At 55.5% G+C, this 14,633-nt stretch overlaps 1 protein-coding gene across 1 annotated transcript in view; it reads right to left on the bottom strand.

Moving 5' to 3' along the window:
* Positions 1-2,716: 2,716 nt before the first annotated feature.
* The window catches only part of ACAN (aggrecan), a 63,941-nt gene continuing 52,024 nt past the window's right edge, over positions 2,717-14,633 (bottom strand). The window contains exons 15-19 of the mRNA XM_012643679.1: positions 5,974-6,132; positions 5,460-5,542; positions 4,579-4,723; positions 3,602-3,784; positions 2,717-3,151 (exon numbers count right to left, since the gene is read on the bottom strand). Coding sequence (XP_012499133.1) covers positions 3,075-3,151; positions 3,602-3,784; positions 4,579-4,723; positions 5,460-5,542; positions 5,974-6,132 — 647 coding nt within the window. The 3' untranslated portion in view covers positions 2,717-3,074. The remainder of the gene's footprint in view (positions 3,152-3,601; positions 3,785-4,578; positions 4,724-5,459; positions 5,543-5,973; positions 6,133-14,633) is intronic.

Below are 14,633 nucleotides of genomic sequence, written 5' to 3'. Positions count from 1 at the left end.
GACCTGGGCCTGCCGTCACGCTCCCTCAGGTGCTGTGTATTTATTGAGTGGTTTCTTTTCCCTTGTGGGTTGGGGCAATTTTAGTCTTGTTTTTATACTTCTAAACTTAAACTTTTAAAAGAAAATTTTTACTATATTTTGTAAACCTGACGGAATCCAACGCCTCCCTTTGCTCAGGTGGACACCCCAAGGCTCCCCCTTGAATCCTCCTGCCCTCTCCTCTGGGACCTTTGAGGTTCGTGGGCTTTCAGAGGGCTCCCTGCCCTGAGGAGGCTGTGCCCAGAGCAGCAGTGCCTGCCCAGGGTGCCACAGCGAGTCAGGGCGTGGTGGCTGCAGCTGTCCCTGAACCTCGGCCTGGGTGAGGGGGAGCTCCCGGCCCCCCGGAGCTGGGCTTTGGGGCTCTCCTGACCCCTCCTACTTCTCCGAGAGGCTGCTGGCCCAGATCGGCCACTGAGGAGGGAGTCCTAGGCTTCTGGGCGGAATCCGCTCCCTATTCTCCCTCCTCTCTTGGTTCCAAAGAGTCTGTGTTTTGTCCTCATTCTTCCCTTGGTGGGAAGTGGCCTTCTGGTGTATGTACTTTCTTTGGACAATAAATGGTGCTGTGACTCACTTCCTCCAACCCCAGCCCTCCTCTGCATCTCCGTCTTATTCCGTCTCAGGGCCCAGCCCCTGCCCCGCGGGCGTGTCGGGGGCAGCTCCATCCCAGCTCCCCAGGGCAGTTGGGTCAGTCCGTGGGGTGGGCAGGGGGCTCCGTGGGCTGCCCCTTCAGCTGACTTGGTTCTGGCCCTGCGTGCCCCACGGCACACCCTGCCTTGGGGGCTGGCCTAGCATCTGGGGCGCTGGCCTGTGGCCCCCCCAGCCCCATGCCCTTGCGGGGTGTCTGTGTGAGGCCCAGCAGAAGCGTGGAAGCTGCCTCTTGGAAGGCAGAGGCGGCCGTGCCCTCCAGAGGGTCTCAGGGACCACCCCTCTCTGTGTCACCCTCTGCCCCACCACCCTGTCTCAGGCAGCCAGCCCTGCTGCCTTGCACAGGCAGGCCTCTGCCCTCGCCAGTCACGCGTTCCGTCAGTTCTTCCCTTGGCCGGGGCTTCCCACAGTGTGGCATCCGCGTCGCTGGGAACTTGCTAGAAATGGAAGTTCCTGGGCCCCACCCCCGACCTGCTGGGTCAAAAACTTGGGGGTGAGGGGGGCTGAGCATGGTGTTATGACCAAGCCCTCCTTGTGGTTCTCATGCACACTTAGGTTTGAAAACCACTGACAGGTGTGCCGCCAACTAATCAGTTAATTAATGGATTAAGTAAGTGTCGGGTCCTTACTTGTGACCGCTGCTGTACCCGCCACTTTGGCCCACCTGTTCTTCCAGAGCTAGAGGCATGCGTATGTATTTACCAACAAACACTCAGCTGTGCACTGCCCCACACTTGGAAAGATACTGGCATGCACAAACTCACACCGCACGCTCCAGCCAGCACACAAACGCACTTGCAAAGACACAACGGCATGTCCAGCTCCCGGGGGGGGAGGTGTCCAAGGAGGAGGCATTGGTGGACGGACACCGCCCGGCCCCCACGTGCCCGCTCGACTGTCGAGGTTTGTCAGGGAATCCATAAACAACTGAAAGGTTCCCACTGATGTCCTGCAGCCTACTGCGGGGTAGAATGCCCAGGCCTTTTTGCTTGTAGCTGGCTAGCCAGTTTCCCCTCAGAATGTGTCAGCGAGATTCCCTGTTCCCAGATATCTGCAGTTTGTTTTTCTTCCCTCTTTATAAATCCTGGTTTTTATCTTTGTTCTTGGACTCAGTCTACTGATTGAGTCCTCCCACACGAGCAGTGTGGTATCAAAGAACCACACTATGCAAGGTGACCACATGTCACATGTGAGCTGTTTGACAGTGTGCCCGCTCGAAAATCCACACACGCACCCCCTGACACAGGTCACGTATGTGACAGGCACACATGCATACGGACATACCACGTGCGCCCGCACATGCTCCACGTTCACACACAAACACACTCAAATAACCCATCAAACACGTCGGCACCCTGGTGAAAATGCAGCACAGCAGATGTGACTGTCCCCGGCTCTGAACTGACAGCAGTCGCACAATTTGGAGTCATTTGATCAAAACCTGTCTGCGCTGCCACCATTCTAAGAGCCCCTTCAGTAGACCGCAGATCATGGTTGCCTCTCCTTAAATGGAAAAAAAAAAAAAGGGAAAAGGAAAGAAATAGTTCTCTTCCAATGTCTTTATTATTATTATAATTATCATAATCTTTAGTTTTCAAAAATATAAATAGGTGCACGGAACCCTGGTGCCTGCACGGTCCCGGGGGTGGTGGCGGGGAGGGGAGAAGGGTTGGGTGGCGCTCCCTTGGGAAGGCAGTGCCCCCACCCGGCCCTGCCAAGTCAACACCTGCTAGGGTGGCAGACCCTGGTTAGGGGACACTGGAGGAGGGACCCTTGGAGGGAACCTGACCCTCTCGCGGCGGAAGATCCCTCGGTGGCTCTCTCCTGCCCACTCGCACTCGCCATTGGCTGCCTGGCAGGACTCTGCCCTCTGCCCCGGCGTTTCTCCCGCACACAGAGGGTGCAGCCCTGTGGCTCCTCTCGCAATCCTTCATGCCCTGGGGCCTCTGCCCCTTCCAGCTCCTCTGACCCTCCGCCCTCCTCCCTAGCTCCCCCTGGAGGTGAAATAACCAACGATTGCACTGCTCTTGGATAAAGTCAGGAAACAAAAATAATCTTCTTTATTTAACTTAACCCTCCCCTTCTCCCCCTGTCCCTGCACTGGTCCCTGGAAAGGCACAATGGGAGATTGAAGAAATGTGTCTAAACTCAGTCCATGGGTTACAATCAATTTGCTTTGCTTTGGCATTTAGGGGACAAATTAGATGCAATTTTGGTGATTTGGAGGGATGAGTGGGTGCATACACAATGTAGGATTTATTTTTTCCTTCTTTAATGGGATTCCTTATATGACAAAAAGTGACAAGAAGAGGACACCATCTGGGTGGGATGTGCTGTCAGCCTGGCAGGCTCCTGGGCTCAGCATCCTTGGCGCATGCTGGAAGCTCCTCTCAGTGGGCCGTACTGGGGCGGCTCCTCCGCTGGGGCCGTGAGCTCCGCTTCTGTAGCCGGCGCTTGTAGGTGGTGGCTGGGGTGAAAGGAGACGGAAAAATATCGGTGGACCCAGAAAGTGGGGCTGGGCCTACGCTCTCCCCAGCTTCCCCTCGATCCCTGCGGACACCAGGAGCTCACTAAGGCAGCCTGGGGCTTTAGGAGCTTCCCTGGTCTTGATGTTTCTTTGGGTCTCCTCGGGCTGAGGGTGTCCACGCCGGTGCTGAAAAGGACAGCAGGCCGCCACTTTCCTCCTGAATCCTCTCGGTGAAAGTGAGCCCCCTCCTGGGAAGGCACCTGGCCACCCCTAGGGGCAGTGATTTGTGGCTGGGCAGCCCCCTGACCTCGCTGCACTTCCTCGACCCTGTAGATGGTGTGAAAACCCCAGGGGGAGGGCGAGCCACCACAGTGCTCTGGGGACAGGGAGGAGGCTGCGCCGGCCGAATCTGACCCTGGGCCCTGTGAGGGTGGGAGGGGTGATGCTCACGGTCTGTGCAGGTGATCCGAGGCTCCTCCCAGTGCCCGTTGGGCTGGCACCGGATGGTGGGCACGTGGCGCTGGACGAAGCCCTCGGTGCACTGGTACCGCACCAGCGAATTGATCTCGTACCGGTCCTTCTTCTGCCCGAAGGTCCTGGCGTGCTCCACCATGGGGGGGTCTCCGCAGGCCACTGAGGGGTAAACAGCCTTTAGAAAGAGCTCTCGTAGGGTCTTCTGTGCTGACCCACACTGGCTGCGGCCCGAGGCACCACGGGAGGGGCACCGAGCCCCTGCCAGTGAGCCCTGGCCACTAAGAATTTGGAATCTGCTGGTTCTAGCATCTGAGTTCCTCAATGACTTAGAGCAGCAGGAAGGGACTCCAGGTGGGGTTTGTTCTTTAGGGGGCGGAGGGGAGGCCAATTGGGGGGGGGAAGGTAGGGAAAGAGGGCGAGAGCCCAGTTTTCCGGGAGCATCCAGTTCGAGGGGAAGTGGGACCTGCGGGAGGCCTGGGGGACGCCAGGCCATGAGCAGGGGTGGGTGGGGTGTGTCCTACCAGCCCCTCCATGTCCACGGACTTGAAGCTGAAGGATCAAAGCCTGACAACTCTGATTCTGTGTCTGATGGACTTGGGGACCCCAGAGACAGGAAGGCTCCCAACCGAGGTGCCCTTGAGGGTGACTTTCTACTGCCGATGTCCAAGGGACCATACGTGTGGAGTGGGGGATCCTGTCCTCTAGCCTGTGACCTTCACATGCTCGCTGTCCCTGCAAACGGTCCCGAGCAGCGAGCTTGCCCTTGCCATTGGTCCTGGGACGCTGGTGCCGGCAGGGGCCCCCGGCCAGCCCCAGTCTGCCTGCTGGACAGATGAGGAGACACCCGCAGCCAGGACACAAGGGACTCGCCCCCGTCACACAGCAAGAGCCTCACCTACAGCTGGAAGTCTTGACCTTACCCACTCTGGGCCCCCTCCCGGGCCCCAGCTCACCTGTGCCCTTTTTACAAGTGAAGGGCAGGTGGTAGTTGCAGGGAACATCATTCCACTCGCCCTTCTCGTGCCAGATCATCACCACGCAGTCCTCCCCGGTGGCAAAGAAGTTGTCGGGCTGGTTCGGGCGCCAGTTCTCAAATTGCTGCGGTGGGAGTGGGAAGGGGTGAGGTGGGGGAGGGGTAGCATAGCTTGGCCTGACCCCACTTTCTTCCCCATGGAGCCTCTCCCCATCTCCTTTCTCTTTTGCCTCAACTGATGGGCACGAAGGCCCCAGGGAATGTGGTCAGGGTTGCCCTAGGCACAGCAGAGCCCACAGGTCCTCCAGGGAATGGGCCACGCAGCCTGGCTCTGGTCCGGGGAGTCACAGTCCCTGCTCTTTTCCAGAAGGGCCAACAAGGGCCGACCACACAGGCTGCCTTGCCTGGGCAGGGCCGGGTGGCAGAAACAGGGCTCTCCAGTCCGGACTCCGCCCACCAGAGCAGTGCCCCAGGCTTCTCCCTCCAGCCTGGCCTCAGTCCCCCTTCAAGTCCTCCTCTTCCAGGGAGCCTTCCCTGAGGCCCTCAGCCCACTGACCGAGGCACTGACTGCCCTTCCTGTGCACTTGGCATCTGTGTGGCCTCTGTCCGTCTCCTGGAGTAGACGCGGGTCCTCCACGGACCAGCTCCATGTCTCCCTCACGGCGGTTTGCTCATACTCCCTCACTTCCCTCCCGGCGCCATCATCGCTCAACCTGTCCTGCCCCAGGCTGGCTCCGGAGGCAGAGGTGGAGACACAGTCCCTGCCCTGGAGGGCTGCAGGGGTTTGGACGCTTCTCTCCCTGGGGGTCTTTACCCCACCCCCTCTCCTCTGGGCCGCCAGCTGTGCCCCGCAGAACTCACCAAGGAGTGTCCGTCTGACCAGCGGAAGTCGCCTTCGATGGTCCTGTCATTCAGGCCAATCCACTGGTAGTCTTGGGCATTGTCTGGAGAGGATGAGGGTGTCGGGTCTGAGAAACTTGGGCTCACAGAGGCAGAGGGGAGGGTAGGGGACGGCGGTGGGTGGGCTCCTAGGAGCCTGCCACCTGCCTCTCAGGTCCTTGCAAGGGTCTCAGTATACCCGTGTCTGGAGTGCACTTTGGACCTCCACTCCAAGCTGGCAGAGACAGGTGACAGCCACAGGGTTAGTCTGGGGCTGACTCTGACTGGCACTGAGTTATCCTGGTGCAGCCAGAGCTGCTGGCCCCAAAGACCTCTGTCTTCTGCTCTCAGGGAACTCAGAGCCCGGGAACACTGTTCCCCTCCGAGGCCCCTGCCTCTGCAGCCTCTCCGTGCCCAAGTCTGCTGACTCCAGGGTGAGGTCCTTTGCTCACGTGGCCACTTTCTTCCCAGGTCCCAGGGGTCCCGCCACACTCACTGTTGACAAACTCCTGCTCCTCAGGGGTGACGATGCTGCTCAGGTGTGACTGATGCTCCCGACACCGGCCCTCGGCATCCACCCAAGTCTCGCGGTCGGGGAAATGGCGGTAACAGTTGCCCTGGAACTTGGTCCAGCCCTCCTCACAAACCTCCTGGTCTGCAACACAGGGCAGGGGCTTGAAGGGAGGGGCCCGAGGCCCACTGGGGATGGCAGGTGCTGCCAGTCTGTGGCGTGGATTCCTGCGCTCACCCCGCCTCACATGCTGTGCCCTCAGGGGAAGAGGGGGCCAGCTGCAGAGAGCTTCCCGTTGGGAGCCAGGAGGGCCTGGCCCCAGGAACCTCTGAGCACGTTCCCACTCTGGGAGATGCCAGGGGCCCTTTCTTTCCCTCCTGCCACACTCTTCCCTCTCCCAAGCTTTCCTCTGCCGATGCCTGCTCTGGAGGGCTGGAGAGGTCAGCAGGCCAGGCACAAAGAGGTGGGAAGGTGGGAGGTTTTGCAATTTAAGGCAAAACATGGTGCCGAGGCCATGAGGGGCTCCAGGGACAGAGGAGCCGTGCTAGGGCACGGAATGGAACTGGCCACTTCCTTCCCGCAGAACCTCGGTAGGGACAGAGGAGCAGAAAGAAATCTGCTTTGGGTCCACAGCGGACTCAGGCCCTAAGGCCACCGGTCAGAGCTTGCTCCAGCTGGGCACACTGTGCCTGCCGCCTGCGGGGCGAGACGGCCAACCAGGGGTCCACGACCCGGGGGCCCTGGCTTTTTATTTTATTTTATTTTGATGGCAGATGGTAAGAGGGAAGGAGCTTCTCTCTGCACAAAGCTAAATCTGAAGTGGGTTCTCAGCTCTGCAGAAGGGGCTGTTTGGAACTCTTGGAGGAGCCCAGAAGGGCAGAAGCAAGGCATGCTGGAGTGGCTCCCTCAGGCTTGAGAGAGCCAATTGTGACAGTCTCTTCCCAGCTCTGCCTTCAGTGACATCACATCGGTAGCTTTACATTGGCCCTGCTGGGAGTGTTTACACCTCAGGTATTGGCAGATGCGACAGCACCGGGCAGAGCAAATTCCAAGGCCCTCCCTTCCTCTTCCCTGGGGCCTTCTGGGTGGAGGGTCCTGTGGCTGAGTGGAGGGCCATGAACCCCCCAGGCTGCATGGCAGCCTCCCTGATGGGGTCCCACAGTCTGGCTGTCCCAGGAAGGAAGGACCAGTACCCGAGGGTAAGGAGTCTTAGGCTGAAGGGGCAGGTGTTTGGCAAGGCGGAGGAGAGACAGCTGTGGACAGCGGAGAGAGAGGAGGCAGGAGGCCAGCAGCCGAAAAGGAAAGAGGCAGAGCAGCAGGAGGGTCCCCTGCTACCCCCGCCTTACCGAAGGGGTGAGCAAAGGGTTAGAAAGGGGCAGAGAGGCCTCAGAGGTAGCTCAGCACCATAAAGAGGCATCCCAGGGCTGGCTTGTGGGGTCAGTTTTGGGGCCTCTTAGTGCCTGGGGGCTGAGCTGGGCAGGCAGAGCTGGGGGTGCAGCTGCCGGGGGTGGTGGTTGGGCCACATGCAGGATGGAGACTCTGGGGAGGCAGAAACAGATTTGCAGGACGGCTAGATGCTGCAGGGCAGAGCCACGACAGGCGGCGCCGTGGGCGGTGGGGGCTCAGGACCGGGACGGGAGAAGAGATGCAGCCTGCTTGGCTGGGCACCCAGGCCCAGGGACCAGTTGGGTGGCTCCAGCACCATCTCTCAGCTCCATCAGGGCGCACAGCCCAGCGAGGGCCCTGCTTCCATTCCAGCAGAGCCCCTCTCCCAGTCTGGGATCCAAGAGCTGTTGTCTGCATGGATGTTCCAGACCCTTCTCCCCTGTGGCGAATGTTCTGGCATCCTGAGGAGAAAATCCTTGTAGCTCTCCACTCCCACCCCAGCCAAGACCCATGCACCAATTTCTTGGTGTCTTGGGGTCAGGACAGAGGGTGGAAGACTGCAGGGGAGGGTGTCCAAGTCTTTTCTTCCAGAAGCCTTAATTTCTTCTACCAGTCTGTAACCTTGGCAATGCCTCCAAGGAACATGTGATCCAAAACTATCTCCCCACACTGCTTAGGACCAAAGGGAGACTTCCCAAGACTTTCACCTGCTTTCTGGAAGTTTCTGGGGTGTGCAACTTGAGAGTTCATTGAAAAGGGTTTTAAGCTTAGCCCCTGCACCCTTCCAGTTCTGCGTGGACCATGGCTACCGCATCCAAAAGTCTCATCTCCCCTTTTCTGAGTTGGGAAGCCCCTGAGGTCCAGGAGGCTGGGGGAAACCAGGAAGCATGAAAGGTGAGAGGGCTGAGGGCTTAGTCTGGCCCCGGGAGGCTTCCTGGCACAGAGTTCCCCTTGGCAGAGCTGGCAGCTCTGCTGAGATGAAGAAGCGGAGGGGTCGGCAAAGCCCAAGAGAGGAAACTCAGCCCTGCCCCTTGCAACAAGGTTCCGTTCTCTCTGGCCAGCCCTTTGCTTTGCACAAGAGAGGAAGAAAGGAAGCATGGGCTGATGTGGCATTGAATGGCAACTGTCACAGTGGTGATGAGGAGAAGGTGACATGCAGCAGTCCCTGCTCATGCATGACTTGAGCATGCTGGTGACACGGGAGCTCTCAGGCAGACCAAGCATAGCTCTCACCCCAGGAGAAGAGGAAGGAAGCTTGGCCAGTGTGGCACAGTGGCTCCCAGGGCCATGAGGGGGCCACAAAGGTCCCATGGGCAGACACATGCCCATGATCACACTGAGAAGATCCGTGACTGTCATCTGGAGTGAGAACCCATTATGCCCACTCCATGGCTTCCTTCAAGACAAATGCCTGGAATCAGCTCTGTCCTCTTAGTCTGACACATGCACCAGCCTCAGTGGTGGCATCAGCAGGTCTGGAGCGCTGGAGAAGGTTAGTGTTTTAAAGGTTCCCAGAGTCCCGCTTCCAAAGTGCAGGCTGGCTCAACCCGCATGTCTCTCCTACAGTCAGATTCGCCAGTGCCCCAGAGGAGGGTCTTCAAGGGGAAGACCAAGAGAAAGAACAGGAATCAGGGGGTAGACTTTTCTGCTGTGGTCCCTGGTATGGCTGTTCAGATGGACCTTGGGGACCCCAGCTGAGGCCTGGAGCCTGTGGTTAGAAGGGAAGCACGAGGAAGGAGGAGGGGGAGCAGCAGTTAGTGACATTAGCTGAAGCCGAGACGGCCGTACCGATCTCACACAGGTCCCCTCCGTAGCTGGGAAGGCATAAGCATGTGAAAGAGTCGATGGCATCCACGCAGGTGGCTCCATTCAGACAAGGGCTTGAGAGGCACTCATCAATGTCTGCAAGAAACCAAGGGCCACCATTAGGACTCCCGCCGGCTACTCCAGCCTCGCAAGCACTGGGGCCTCCTGATGGGTGGCCAGCCCTGCTGCTCTTCAGAGCCCTGGGAGGGAACTGGCTGGTTTTCCTAAGAACTGTTGCTGCTGCTGCTGCTGCTGCCGCCATCTTGGAGTGCTGAAGGAGTGATTCAGACAAGCGTTTTCCCGGGTATGTGTGACTCTTGATTGGCAAGCTTGGAGTGTTGGTGCCAGGTTTCCCAGTGGGTTGAAGAGATCTGATACCTCTAAAGCCAAATGCCTTTTGGGAGAGTGAGCATGGAGTTCCTCCAAAGATACCTCCTCTTGTGACTATTTCAAGAAGCCATTGGGCTCTAAACTGGCTATGAACATGGTGGTGAGCAAGGACACTGGAAGTCAAGTTCCTGAAGCTGGGTTAGAGGCCTTTCTTTTCCTGGCTTCCTCTGTAGTTAAGAACCAGGGAAAGAGGGCAAGGCCATGCAGTCCCAGAATGAAAAACCTAGAAATGGTCTGCAGGGTGTAGATCCATGAGAAAATGGCAGCATGGGATATTACATGAGACTCAGTAGACTTCTTGGGTTGCAGACAGCTCCATTGTCTTCAGTAAATAAGATTCTAGAATATCTTGTTAAAATGAAGTCAGGATCTTTCTCTTGGAAGAGGGACCTATACCCTGCCCAACATTTCCTGATATAATCTCCTTCCAGCTTAAGGTCTCAGAGGGGAGTATCTCCAGTGAGTCAGGATTTCCAGAGGGGTTCCATCCTGGCCAGTGGTAGACAAGTGTTTGAAGCCAGGGAGGTGCTTACTAAGTGGCTACCCACCAGCACCAGCCTGGGACACAGGCTGGTCCCCATCAGCTTCCCCTTTTCGGATAGGCTCTTCTTCCCTTTCGTTCTTCTGGTACCAAGATGTTCTCTCTGATCAAACTTCTCTGTGGGGCTTGAATTGGTAAGTCACTAGCCTTTGCTTCAAATTTTCATCAGTTAGCCAAGGTAAGAACTGGATCTCCTAATCTGGTCTTCCTGCATCTTTCTGAGAGATAAGGAACCCTGGGAGGTCTCTTCTGCTTTCTTGGTGTTTAATACTCCAAAGGTTCCTGCTTTTTTTTTTTTTTTTTCTGGGTTTCCTCTCCTGAACACATGATAAAAGGAATTATGAAGCTCCTCTTGCCAGGAGATCAATAAAATTCTGCCGTGAGCGGGTCCACTGGCTTCTGGGGCACCATGACGTGTGGTTTGAAGATTCTAAGCCTCGGTATGTGCACTGTGTTCATACAACCTTCAGGATCTGATGACATGTCGCTAGGTAGTCTCCACATAAGCAGCGAAGCCCTGTGTTGGGAATAGGACCTCAGAGTCCTAAACATGTGCCAGGATTTAGTTCTTGCCTCCCATAGAGCAAACCAGATCTAAAAGTCAATCCTCTGCTAAGATGGCAAAAGCACTCTCCTCTGGATCCGTGCGCTAGTGCACAGTAGACACCGTCTAGGCCAGGGCTGGGTTTGTGCAGTGGTGGCCTGCAAATCTCCAGTTCTCAGGCATCTTGCTCATCCCACGAAGCTCCTAATCTCCAGTTGTCAGGTATCTCTCTCTTCCCATGAAGTCCTTAACTTCCTCTCAGGGAGTGCACACCATGGACTAGAGACCAACAGTTCCAAGCTTGGAACTGTTCCAAGCAACATCAAATGCATGGAGGAACAGGCGAACTCCCAGCATGCACTTGGGCTCCCAGCGTGCCCCAGGATTCCCAGCAGCAGCAGTAGCAGCAATAGGTCAGGCCGCTCGGCGGGGCGGAAGCTGGGGGCGGCTCTCCTGCTTCAGGAAAGCTACTGTTCTCTTGTCCATTAGCGTCATTGCGGGAGACGGGAAGCACCGGGCAAGGGGAATCAAGCAAACGTAGGCGCTAAAGCAGTTGTACAGAGCAGGGGACAGGAGTGGCCTCTGGGGAGAAGAGCCAGACATCAACCCTGGGGCCTTGGGCTGGCCCATGGGAGCAAGGGCAGGACAGGCGGGCCAGGGGGCTTCCTGTTGTCCCAGAGGCTGACTGCACATCGCCTGTCCCCAGGCAGCCTGAGGTCCAGGGGCAGTGTTGTTTTCTTTCTGTGTATGGCCAGGGCATAAAATCTGAGAATGCCATGGTGACTGAAGGGACCAATTCCTGCACTCAGAGCTGGTTTTTGGCAGGTCCCTGGATTCAAAGATGAGAGGGAAGGAAGGGCCACGGCCCTGAGAGCCAGAGAGCCTGTGGTTGCTACCACGACAGCTTAGAGAGGCTGAATCGGCATCTTCAGCAGTGGGGAGAGGGCTGGGTGTCCTGTGTGGGGCGTCCTCATCAGCCATTCAGGCCTGTGGTGCCTCATGTCCTCCCCCTCTGGCTGGGAGGGCCAGTCTGGCCTGCACTTCCCACCTCTGTGTGAAGGGCACGTAGGACATCTTTTGGCTTCTGGAGCCAACAGAGGATTGGGCTGGGCCCTGCTGTGAGCACAGAGTGAGGGAACCCAGACAAGGTGCTCACAGGTGGAGGGAGGTAAGGGCTTTGGGCAATGTGCAGACTTCATGAAGGAAGAGAGGACAGGGAGGGAACCACGAACTGTCGAGAACCTTCTCTGAGCCAAATGCTGACTCACACACACATTATCCTTACCGTACATCATCCTATCTGGTGGCCACAGGCACTGTTATGCTACTTACAGGTAAGAAAACAGTGAAGTGATCTGCCCAATCTGTATGCGGGGAGACAGGTTGGAAGGGATGGAGGAGTCAGGAAATGAGACTGGAAGTTGGGCCTCTGTCCCACATGGAGAGAGAGACACACTGGGGCCCTGGACTCTCAGCACCTGCTACCATTTCTGTACAGCACCCAAGCGCTCACCCCACCACTGCTCTGGGGGGTGCCAGGACTCTCGGGGTCCTCTTCCCACTGGTATGATCAGCAGAGTCGCTTTGCTTCTGAACAAAGCCCTCCAGCAACATCTCTAACTTAGGAGAGAAAATAACTGAGAGCCCCCGGTAATGGCTAGGGCAGGAGAGATACTTGCAAATAATCACTTCAATTGGAGATCCCAGGCCTCCATCTGGAATAGGTCTTCTCTAGCTTTTGCCTGGGTCAGAGCCCAGGACCTCCAAGTGAGAGAGAGTTTATTTGGCTCATAGAAAATGCTGAATGAAGCATGACAGGAGGTGCTTTGACTCAAATGATACCCAACGAAAGGGGTCACCACTCATAAAGACTACGATATGAATAGTACTACTCAAGTTGGTCAGTGCACAACTAGCGCAGCTGTATGTGGTGACTCTGGACATAACTTTCCTGAGCAAGTGTGGGGGAAAATCCCCTCAAGAAATACAGAAAACATTTCTTAACTCAATGGATGCTCTGCACCCTGCCGAGACCTACAATCGCTCAGGATGGACAGACCTAAGTAGACACACTGACTTTCTGGTTGAGTCTGTTACACAATTCAAAGAAAAATGTTAAGAGCATATCTACCAGTCCTAATTTGCTTTTAAGATAAGCATCATTAAATTGAAAAGTATGCTATCATTATTGATACTGTTTCAACTCTTTTATATTTTAAAGGTTGATCTTGCCTATAACTTTAATATCCTGCTTCTTAAATTCAATTAATTGCCTGTTAAAATCTGCCCATGAACTTTTTGGTTAGGTCAGGAAGGTATAATTTGTATTTTTGTATTTTCACTTGTAACCTTGTAGTTTCGCTTCGTTTGAAAGCATTTCTTTCCTAGGGATAAAGGTTTCACTGAAATTAAAATATCTCCCCTAGAGGAAGAGACAGTGTCAGATCACAGATCAGAGCTCCAAATCTAGAAAGTGAAAAATACGATGAAGTTCATACCCTTCTCCCTGAGGAGTTCAGAGACATCCACGCAGCACCAGCGATGACTGGAAATTGGGTGTGAGATCTGGTGAGAACAGTATCTTTCAACCTTGGCTGCGCATTAGAATCACTGGGGCAGTTTAAAAAATATTTTTTATTAAAAGATTTTTTTTAAAAGCACCAGTGCTAGGATTGAATCAGAGTATCTCAGGGCCTAGGCAGATGCTTTTAAAAACCACCCCATGTGATTCTAAGTGACAGCCAGGATAGAAACCTCAGAGTTGGAGCCAGGCACGCGTATAATCTCAGAGCTTTGGGAGGCTGAGGCGGGAGGATCGCTTGAGGCCAGGAGTTCCAGACTGGCCTAGGCAACATAACAAGACATCACCCCTGCAAAAAATTAGCTGGGTATGGTGACAAGCACCCGTAGTTTCAGCTACTCATGAGACTGAGGTGGGAGGATCACTTGAGCCCAAGAGTTGGAGGCTGCAGTGAGCTGTGATTGCACCACTGCATTCCAGCCTGGGTGACAGAGTGAGAAATAAACCTCAGAGTTGAGGCAGAAGCCCAGTCCCCAAGGTGCTATCCATAAGGGAAGTGGGGAAGATGCTGCTGCTTTTTAAGTGGATCAGAATGGAATAGTCCTGTTTCTAATTGCCAAAGAATCTGAGTATTCATTAAGCAGATGTTTGTTTGGAAGTCAAAACTACTGATTAATAACTTATCAAGAACTTGTTTATGGAATATTGACTAAACAAGATGACAGTCATTGTCAAAATTTTTTTTTTAGGACTAAACACAACTTCTGTCCCCCTTTATCAGGTGGAAGTTTTCTCCGAGTATTCAAATATCGCCACAGGAATAACGCTGCATTTTGCTACCTAGGGACCCTGGAGATACGGACCTGCGTGTGGTCTTTTTAACAACCTGTGGCTCCTGGTTGTAGTGCAAGACAATGGTGGGTCACCCGTGGAGGGGGGACACCATCTGCCGTACTTCTGGAAGCACTTGAACCTCCAGCTAAATTGAACAGGAGTGACTTGGGACCCCAGGGGTACAGTCCCGGAAAACAAGATCCCAGGTTTTGTCCTGGGCTGGTCCTCACTACTCGCTCGTTGGAGGTGCTGAAGCTTTTCCTGACCAGTGGAGTGAGGGATGGAGAAGGGGAACCGAGTTTTACTAAATGCCTCTTTCGGCCGGAGGCTGCACACAGACGATCTTAATCCTCACGGCAGTGGTGCCCAGCCCCGGCTGCACACTGGAGTCCCCTGGGAGTTTTAAACCCACCCCCCCCCAATGCCAAGGCCACAGGACTATTTCAGTCAGAATTCGTGGGGGAAGATCTCGTGCATTGTAATTTTTTTTTTTTTTTGAGCTGAGACCCCCCCCACTGATGCCTCTTACGGCCGGAGGCTGCACACAGACGATCTTAATCCTCACGGCAGTGGTGCCCAGCCCGGGCTGCACACTGGAGTCCCCTGGGAGTTTTAAACCCACC

Source organism: Propithecus coquereli, unplaced genomic scaffold (assembly GCF_000956105.1).
Source record: "Propithecus coquereli isolate 6110/MARCELLA unplaced genomic scaffold, Pcoq_1.0 Scaffold20, whole genome shotgun sequence".
Lineage (NCBI taxonomy): Eukaryota > Metazoa > Chordata > Mammalia > Primates > Indriidae > Propithecus > Propithecus coquereli.
Note: the sequence above shows the minus strand (reverse complement) of the source record. Positions and strands in the feature narration are given on the sequence as shown.